This window comes from Sinocyclocheilus rhinocerous, unplaced genomic scaffold (genome assembly GCF_001515625.1).
Source record: "Sinocyclocheilus rhinocerous isolate Xijiao unplaced genomic scaffold, SAMN03320098_v1.1 scaffold932, whole genome shotgun sequence".
NCBI lineage: Eukaryota > Metazoa > Chordata > Actinopteri > Cypriniformes > Cyprinidae > Sinocyclocheilus > Sinocyclocheilus rhinocerous.
In genome coordinates, this window is record NW_015638991.1 from 51,216 (window position 1) to 61,961 (window position 10,746).

Sequence of the window (10,746 nt, forward strand, 5' to 3'; positions counted from 1 at the left end):
CGGTTCGTGAGACCGTGGATTCTTCTACTACCCAGGTGGGTGGGTGACAAAGGCTGGCAGGTCAGCGGAGACGAGGCCGGCAAGGCAGCTCGCTAATCCAAGCGAGAGGCAGAGTAATCCGCTGGAGAGTCCGCAGAGACCCAGGGATGACGGGTACCTGAGCGCACAGAAAGGTGCTGGGAAAACTACTTGCAGCTACAAGCACTGGAGCCTGAGCGAGACAAGACAGGACAGGTAAACAATCACGACTATAGCAGCCAGAACAATGGTATAAACCACAACAGTCTGACAAAAGACAGCAAAACACGAGGAGCTATAAGGAGAATATAACAAGACAAACAAGAATCCGGTGTGAGAGAAGATGAGTTAATGAGCGGGGGGTTGTTGGGCGGGGCGGAGACACAACTCACTCAGTTGAGGCAACCACGCGGACAACGAGCACGTGGCGAGCTGTCAAAAAAAAGCCATGTACATAACACACCACACGAACACAGAGACAGCAGATATACAGGTGATCAGTCCCGAGACCCGACACTTATAAAGCACATATTAATGCTTTCTTCTGAATGGCCATATTGTACATCCCTTAACCCTACCCCATACCTAAACTTAACAACTACATTACTAACTAAATTAGGAGTTCATTGAGGCAAATGTTGTAGTTAGTTAGTAGTGAGAATTGGTCCCCAAACCGAAGTGTGACCACATTTTAATTTGAATAAACAGCTCTTAAAGTGTCTATTTAGACTGGCATTAACATTCATATGCAGACAATACAACAGATTTTGTACTGAGAGGGATTCAATATGATTTGCACTTTAGGTCACATGACAAGATCCGCTGTTGTTACATAAAATTATGACTTAGTGGCACTCACAAACAGGCTAGTTTGCTAAATGGAAGTGAAGAATCCAGAACCGACTCTAGTCTCTGCATGTAGTATGTAGTCTGTACTCTATAGTCGGACTGCATTTTTATGCTACATTTGTGTTGGTGTGAGCAGGCCTTTTAGACTTTGCAATCAGTGATTTATGAAGATCCATTTCAGTTAAGATTGCTTAGATGTAGGCATTAGAATGTAAGTCAGCGCACTAGTTTTTGGAACAGACCTTCTTCACATTCTCTTTGTTACTGCTATATAGTTGTGGTGTTTTAGTGACCTTGTACAAAAATAAAGTGTTGTCTGCACTTGTTTACATCCACATAGACGAAGACCAGAATATGGGCTGTCACAACATAGGAAGAAACAAAACATAACAACTGACTACACAGCAAGTCCCTCTTCCACTCAGTCCTGTATTTCAATCAGAAACACCTCGTGTCTTTAGCTCTCCCACCCATTTTCTGCACATCTTTTCCTCCAATGCCTCATTCTCATGGCTTTTTGTTGCTCCACTCCCACATAAGGTGAATAGAGCGAATGAATCTTGTAGTGGCCAGAAGTATAGTTCTCTCTTTGGACATGTTTTTATGTGTCCTGGCATGCTAGGATGGGGACATCTCACCTAAATATGTAACTCTAACTTTAAAGGAAGGAACCACAAAGTGGTCTAACTCAATTAAAAACCTTGATATCTAATATTTATTAAATAAAATGCCACTAAGTGTACTCAAACAGATTTCACTTTCATGACTGTTTCTTAACACACTTAAGTACACTTTTAAAAAGTAAATGTTGTAGTAAAATCAAATATTGACTTAAAAGTTCCATTCAAATCATTGTTTTAATCTTTTTTCGTACTTTAAAGAATACTTATTCTAATGTATTGACTAACATACTAAGGCATATGGACTCCCGTTATTGCCAGTGAAAAAAAAATTATCGTGACTTTTTAATTCTGACTTTTCTCGCAACTGTGTGATACAAGTTCGCATTTCTGATTTTTTGCACAATATAAACTTGTATTGCAAGTTATAAAGTGAGAACTGCATGATAAAGTCAAATTTGTGAGTTATAAAGACAAAATTGTGAGATATAAAGTCAAATTTGCAAGTTATAAAGTCAGAATTGTGAGATAATGACTATTTCTCATAATTCTGACTTTTTCCTCATAATTTTGAGTTTATATATTGCAATTCTGACTTTATTTCTCACAATTAGGAGTTTATATCCCGCAATTCTAACTTTATAACTCACAATTACAGATTTATATAACACAATTTTGAAAAAAAAAGTCATACTTGTGAGATATAAACTTGCGATTGCAAGAAAAAAAATATCAGAATTGAGAGATTGCAAAAAAAAAAAGTCATACTTGTGAGATATAAACTTGCAATTGCAAGAAAAAAAATCAGAATTGTGAGATGTCGCTATTACCTTTTTTGGTGGAAACTGGCTTCCATAAAAGCATGTAAAGTGCTTGATTATAATTTCAACAGTAGTGTGTTATTAGATATTACTGTACATTTGAAGTTAGCATAGTTTTTATGCTAATGAAGTCATCATTGTGTAATTACAAATATAAAGCCATTATTGACTTCTTTGGTTAAAAACATATCTTCTTTTGTGCTCAACAGAAGAGCGAAACTCATACAGGTTTGGAATTACTTGAGCGTGAGTAAATGAAAGAATTTCACATTTTGGGTGAACTGTCCCTTTAAGTTGGTAAAAAAAAAAAAAGCACTTTTAAGTTCAACTATTTGCATTTAATAGAAATGTAATCTACATTTCAATTTAATTGCAATTAACATGTAATTAAGTGTCTGAAAACTTTTTGTCCTTTAAAGTTCTTGATAGTCACCATTCACTTTAATTATATGAAAAAGAGCAGCCTAAACATTCAGCTAGGAATCAACACTGATTGGTATTCCTGCATGTGGTTTTATTTGAGTAGTATCTTGCAGAGTGTCTGCATTTCACACACTGAAAAGCATGTTCTAGATCCCTGGAGCGTTCACACGCCCTCCGCAGTGTTGACTCGTGTTGCGTGCGGCGTGTTGCATTTACATTTTACATACATGCCGTAAGCCATTTACACAGCTGGGCTTTTTACTAGGGTGACTCAGAGACTAAATGTCCCGGTGCCCCACCCACTTACTCTACACATGGGCATACTAACATCTCTGTTATCATTAAACCTAACAAAATTAGACCCTTTAAGGGGCAGAATGACATGACATATCTGAATGACACAACTAGAACTCGGGTATATTAACTCAATATTAAAATGAATTACATAAAAACAGACATTGAATATCATCAAAACTATATCCTACACATAACATAACTCAGAAACAGATGGCTCTATAAAACTCTGAACTCAAGTACAAAGCCATTGCCTTCAGTTCTACTACAAACAGTTTTAGTGAGTCACACCTGTGCTGGAATTGAAACACACTTCATCTGACAGATTCATTCTCTTGGATCAGCGAGACACCCACATGTCTGTTGTAAATTGTGCCCCAGCCTTATGAAACATTAGGAATGAAGAGGGTCCGGCCATGCCAAACAAAGCTTCTTTAGAGCCTGTCGTTCAACAGACCTCCCCATCGTGCTCTAGAGGAGTATCTGTGAAATCAGATCCACAAGTGTTGTCATAATATTTTAAAAGCAGCGAATGCCACCCGGCTTCATTCAGGAGGAAAGAGTACAAGTCATCAAGATGGAGGGCACAAGAAATACACTTTCTTTTCATCATTTATGAGAAACACTTAGGTTGCTTCATCTGAAAATGTTGTATGTGTCTGAAAAGTTGAAAAAGCTTCAGATAGTATATGTATTTTAAAATGTCCATTCAGTTAAGTTTGCGCTGTATGAATCAATTTCTTCAGAGAAAAATAAGAATTGTAGACATTAACCCTCCTGTTGCATTGAAAAACCTCTTTGTTGGAAGTTCAAAAACATCTGTCAAAAAAATTGGTTGCAACTGACCCTTCGCAAAGACCCACCCCCCTTAGTTACTGTTGCGACAAGCCATGGCGCTCTCATGCCACACGTCATGTTCTCACGCAGTGAAAAATACATTGCGGAGCAAAGACGACACTGACAACGCGCCGACAGACAGAGCAGGTTACTTTAGGTATGAAACAAGGTCTCAGCTTCCAAGTTTTTATATTTTTTAAGAAATTCAAACAATAGATACCGTTTTGTGGCTCTTTGATGTGTCGTGACAGATCGCTATAGTGCCTCGGTTCAAGCGGCATTTGAACAGATCATCTCTTTATATTTACTAGCATGAAATAAACAGGAATGAACATCAGAAGGTATTGTTTCAACCGTGGAAAGATGTCAATACACAACATTTTCAAGTTCAAGTCCATTGACGTTAAGCTGGCCGCACACTAGACGATTTTCAAATCTTAACCGATTTTAAAACCATGGGAGACCACAGACATGAAGACAATTTCAACCAATTTTTAGCCTTATAATCCTCTGAACGACGTTGTCAACTGGCTCTTCCGGCACGCGTTCTGTTTCACAGTAAAAAACAACGTATAAAAAAGAATATGAGTGTATTTTGCTTTCGTGGAGTTTTTGTGGCTGCCAAGTTTCAGCTATAGAAGCACGCAGCATCCGGTAAGTAACGCTTGCTCGCTCTCCTTGGTTATCGCGGGTATCACGTCAGAGGCAGCCCGATCAAGAGTCATAAATATCAAACATGTTTGATATTTACGATTTGATTTCAGGGACGATCTGTCTCGATCGGAAGCACTTAAATAATCGTAATGACACCACACAATAGAGGATTTTTTGCACAAAAAATTGCTTGCGACAAGCCGCGAATCAGGCCACACCCCCCGATCGTTCAGGGGAGCAAATCGGCCTTAAAATCGGCCTTAAAATCCTCTAGTGTGTGGCCAGCTTTAATCTACTCTCCTGTCTGGTTTGTTTGTCAGACAAAATGGCAGATTCTGCATTATGATTGGTCAAATCGTCTGTCAATCAAACTGTCAGCAAAGGGTCAATTTAGCAAAACTTGGCAATATAAAAACTACTAAAGATTCATGTTGAAACACAAAACTTCAATTGTAGCTTGTCAGAGACTAAAAATATGAAATATGTGAGAAATTTAATAATTCCCATCTATTTTTATTGCTATTTCTATTGTGTTAAGCCCTATTCGCACGGGATTAGTATTATCTGGGGACCTTGTGTGATTTTGAAATTACCCCCCCACATCTGAATTTCGTGTGGTGCATTCGCACGGGATAAGCGAAGCCTGTGATTTTACTCGAATTTACTGACTTATCTCCCTTGGATGTCAAGGCTTTGAGAGTCCCATTCTATGGTCCGGTTAGATGGATTTTTAAAAAAAGAAACTAATATAGTTTCGTGCCCTGTGTCATTTACATTTCACCAGGTTAAAATAATATCTCAAGCTTTATGCTTGATTTATTTGTAACACATTAACCTCAAAACCTTGAAAAAATCTCAAAACCAAAAATCTTTCTCTTTCTGCAAATTGTATGGCGTAGTGATATGACAGCACCCAAAATACTATCAAACACTCCAACGCAGCTCCATTCTTCGTGAAAGATGGATAAAAAAGCGCACAAGAAACAAAAACATCGAAAAATTATAAACGACCCACCAAATGCTGGCCAAATCACAGAGATGCCGATTTGCACGGGACTAATATTATCACAGGACCTCGGTGTTCGGTGAAATATGGTAGGTAATTTGCGGGGGAATTTTTACTTTAGAAATTACAGACATGGCCGATAGACAACCTTCGCAATTATTACAAATGACTGGAGGTCACCAGGTAATACTAATCCTGTGCGAATAGGGCTTTAGAGGTCAATTTGACTCACATACTGTATGTCCAAAATTTGCTTTTTTTTTCATGACTGCTTGTAGTGACTATATTTGAAGGTGCAAATAACTACAAGTGAGTATAGTATCTTACATTATTTCTACTTAGTGTACCGTATTTATTACTACTTCGTCTGCCTTTTTGTTATTCTCAAACCCTTGTGAGGGTAAAATGGTCTCAGTTTCGAGTAAACTTTGAGTCTTACATTTCATAAGTTTGCATGTATTTCATATTTTAGCATATGACAAGCAGCGGTAAAAGTTTTCTGCTATTTACCTGACTTTTTAGCGTTTTTTTTCAGTGTTGCTTTTTAGCAGGTTGTATGGAAACTAGTGGTGCTCAAAAGTTGTAATAATTTCCAAAACACCTCAGTCTCGAAACTTTGCAAGCACAGTCATAACCCTAAATGAGAAATTTTCACAAAATGTCAAGAAGAAATAAATAGTTTAACCACTATTTTGATGAATTTGAAAATCGAGTGTTGGTTAAATTGAGCCGAATACAACAGGAGGGTTAAATATCTGTTTGATTAGCTCTAAAATATTTGAATTTGTTCTAGATCATTAGACGAGATGGCGTTCATACAAAAACGCTGCCAGTCACAGAGTGGCTTGGTACTAAGGAAGCAAAGACCCAGACACTGACACTTCCATTCCTTCTGGAATACGGGATATGTTCATAATTGTAAATCACTCACTTGTTCTCAAAATGCTCCAGATGAATCAGTGTATTTTTCAAAATATTTAGAGATAGGACTTCTCCAATCAGCTTTCCTCTCATTGTTTTACAGCCATGACACAGATCATCAAATACCATATGAGGGCATCCAATTCACATGTGTGATTTTTTTCTTTAGGAAAATGGTTTAGGAAGAAGGTTTTTTGATTGAAACATTGGTTTATCTGAATTAAACTTTGAAATCTGCAACTGAATGCAGGAGCTTTTCTAAACTGAAAGGATCTCTACAAGTAAAAAAAAACAGCTCAAATAATACATTTCTTCTTAAAACCATTGGAAACATAATTGGGCATTTCATAATTTGAAGGGATTTGCGGAAAATCATATTCCAGTAAACATTAAAAACTCTTTAGATGTTATTGGATCGCATGTGGTTTCTGTGTGAATTCTTTTTGTTTTCCTTGTGTTTATTTTGCTTATGTAAAACATCTTTGTTATGATTAACTGTCAAGTTTATGGATCGCAGATTTAGTGAAGAAAGCAAAACCCTCGTATCGTATGGCATCCATGCAGTGTTCTCAGGGCCTAATGCAATATAGCAACTACGCGACCACCACAGTGAAAATTAAGTAAATATAAACACATATCTGCACATTCTTCCTGCAAAATGCCAAAGGGGAAAGTGACACTGTGTTTAATATAAAAGGTGTGCTGTGGCACTTCAGTTTGGTTGAATGGAGCGGCTACAGCAGGTTGTTTCATTTAAAGCTGATGGGAAGCACGAAAGCGAAGCAGAAAGAGAGAGAGGCCCTTGATTCTGCGAGCCTCTGTGGTCAAATCCATCTGTGTCAGTGCTTGCCCAAAATAGGCACAATACAGCAGTCCTCTGGATAATTACACATTTCAGAATAAGAAACACTGTCACCTCCCTCCTTAAAGTCATACACTTACTTACTTACTTACTTACACACACACACACACACACACACATTAGCCTTTCTCAGATTAATCATTTCTTTTCATAATAATAAACAAAATATGTTTGTAATTCTTGATCAGTATTTAAAGGGCAAGTTTACTCAAAAAAATGTATTCTGTCCTCATTTCCTGACCCTCATTTCATTCCAAACATTTAAATCAGTCCAAATATCTTCTTTTGTGTCCACAAAGGAAAGAAAGTCATACCGGCTTGAGACGTCATAAAGGTTTTATAGCTTCAAAAGAATTCAGATCGTCACTTAACTATCACATCCAACCCATCTTACCAATAAAAAGCGATACAAATCACACCCTTAACAACATAATTGCTCTTATCGGACAATAAATCACACTTTGCATGGCAGTGTTGTGCTTGCGTGCAGATGATGACGCTTTAATGAGGAAACTAACAGGCCTGCTGATAAGACAAGTCAGGTACTTATGAAGCATTAAGGCAGGCAAAGTTAGGCGGTGTCAAAGATTACACTTTAGGCGGAGGTAAAGGTGGATGACTAAAAGCTGCTTGAATGGTGACCTGGGAGCGTTCATACAAGACGTGTTGCCAAAATACCAGAGTTATTACAGTTATTGTTTTTATAATAAAACAGTTAACCGTAGCTACCACGGTGCTGAAGAAAAGGCATTAATCAAACTGACATGTATATATTATGTGTCATGGTTTTACAGTAGCAACAATAAATGTTATTGGCAGAAACTATGGTTTCCATAATTAAGGGTCATTCCATTGTCGCTTTTGAATGCAAGAATATACATGAGTGGCCCCATAGGCTTTCTCACTGCAGTTAAGCAACCGAGTCATGAGACGTACTTTGCACTTAGCAAAACACTTGTGCCTCTGTCAGCTGATATCATTACTGAAGATAAAGAGACCGTTGAGCTCCCAGACAGCCAACTCTGAACACCTGAACATTAGCGGAGGACACAGCTGGCGCTGAGACAGCAGACGCTTGGGAATGCGACAGTGCTTTATTATCACTGCCCAAAACACACAATGCAAATATAGGTTTGCGTTCACCCGCATTAGGAGCTTGGAAATCACGCCAAGGTTAAGACTTTGCACAGATACATGGCCTAATAAAATCAAACGAACAATGAAGGAGAGAACTATGCGTGCTATTTGGCCCAGGAACAAAAAAATAAGACTCTCGGGGGGGAAAAAATCCCCATTCTTAGGCCAGTTATTATTCACTCAGCCCTGTTATTATCTGATTTCTGTGGCAGGTCTTTCCTCTCGATGCCAAAACATGAAGAGGCAGAGGATCAATCTGATTTTTGACTTTTCAGATAGAATAGAAATGCAATCCCCATCATAATGTTTCACATTCAAGCGCTGCAGTTTCATTAGCCGCTTTTGTCTTCCAAAATAAACCACATCGGTTTCGCTTTTGGAACCAGACTTTGTGACATTGTCAAGAACATCTAAACAAACACTAAAAAGCAGAGTTATGCATGTTTGAAATTGTTTCTTGTAAAACTATCAATCAAATTTGACCCACAATATGTTGTTTTTCTAAGTTTTAACCCACATAATGTTCTCAATGATAGGGTACAATGGGAATAAAACCCCAAGGGTGTGACTTTTCATCATAACCGTAGCATGGTCTTACTGATTTTATCAAACAGTTACTGCATATTAAAAATACTGAGGGCACAAATTGTTATTAGAATGTTCACTTTTCACTTTTATTAAGCAAATTCATGAAAGGGCCTCAACAAAGTAGAATAAAACGCTGTGGTTGGTGAACAGGTGTTTCGCCTCACAAAAATTTAAATCATAGTGAAATTAATGGTTCAAATCAAACTTTGATGCTTGTTAACTCATAATTAGATTTTGAGACTTTAGCCTGGATTTCACAGAGACGGTTACATATTGTGGAAAATAACAGCTGGATGGCTAAATTGACCAATCAGAAGCACAGACCAGAACTATCCGTTTTATAAACAAAGATTTTTTGACCAATCAGAATCAAGTAGGCTATTCCAGAGCGCCTTGTACTAAAGTTCATTAAATTGACATTTTTGTCAAAATTGTGTCCTAATGTTTTTAGTGCTTCTTTTACCTATTAACTCCATTATTAATTACTATTTCATAGTAGGCTACACATTATGACCAAATAAGAGCGTTTATGTAGACCATTTGCACTGTATGGATTTTAATATAGTTGAATTGGTTTCAATTTAGGCATCATAGGTGGGTGCAGTTTCACTTAAAGGCTAAAGTTAAATTATGGCATTTGACATCCCAGAACTGTCAGTGCATCTTACCTAGATTAACAAAGCTCATGACCATGTCCGCGTCGTTCAGAAAGTTGTTGTCCTGAAGGGTCGCGATCGGCGGTCCCTGAGTGGTGAAAACGGGCTTGTACGGGTACGAGAAGCCCTCCTCCTCTCCCTCAGTGGACATGGCATTGTACAGATCCAGCATGAACATCGGCGCGGCGTTGTGCTTGCCGTGGAGGTGCGGCCGCGGCCGGTGCGGTAACCCGAGGATTGACAGGATCTCCCGCTGCATCTCCCGGCGCTCCTGGCTCTTCAAGCGCCGGTGGATGAAACTAGAGTGGACCTCGTTGTCCAGAGTAAAGTTTGTAAAGACCGTGTCCGCCAGGACGCAATATCCCCAAACGAGCGACAGAACAAGAGCGCTTAAATCCAGCAACGAAACCATTATGAACTTTCGCGCAGAGTTTCACACTAATATAAATGAGCCAATCCAAATGGGTGATGACTGAAACGTTAAAGCTGGTTTAATTAGTTATTTTGTTCCTACATTTCGCCCACTCGAGAACGCTCTCGGATTCATTAACGCACTTGTAACCTGTTGCGATTGTTTTAAACCAATCCTGGAGACGCTCAACCTGTAGACGCACAGAGCTCTGAGTACAGATGGCAAACTGGAGGAGGAGCGAAGCGGAGCCGCATAAACTCCGCTAACAAAGCGGAGAGTGGGAGGTATGAGGACGCAGGCGACTGAAAACGGCAGGGCCGGCGGGTTATCTCCGCAGATGCTTGTCTCTGAACTGTAATGATGGGTGGAGGCTGCTTTACGCGCTTCATGGATGCGCGTTTTCAGAAATGCACCTGCGGCGACAACAAGTTGCCCCGACGCGCGTCTCGCTGTGTAAAGATATTGCAACATATCAAGGAGAGTGAATTATACTGCTGTTATTATCTGTAGTGCTGGAGATCGTACCTGAGGGTAGAGATTACAATCAAAACATCTCAAAAGCGAGTAGAAAACGTTAGCTTCACGCTGGCTGTAGGCTGAATTATGGGAGGTTTGTCTGACCCCATGTTTCAAACGTTTATATGTAAC

At 38.9% G+C, this 10,746-nt stretch overlaps 1 protein-coding gene across 1 annotated transcript in view; it reads right to left on the reverse strand.

The window, feature by feature from the left end:
• The window catches only part of LOC107750885 (bone morphogenetic protein 7-like), a 56,304-nt gene extending 45,866 nt beyond the window's left edge, over window positions 1–10,438 (reverse strand). Inside the window, exon 1 of the mRNA XM_016566448.1 lies at window positions 9,699–10,438. Within this exon, the coding sequence (XP_016421934.1) occupies window positions 9,699–10,098 (400 nt within the window). The 5' untranslated portion in view covers window positions 10,099–10,438. The remainder of the gene's footprint in view (window positions 1–9,698) is intronic.
• Window positions 10,439–10,746: the final 308 nt, after the last annotated feature.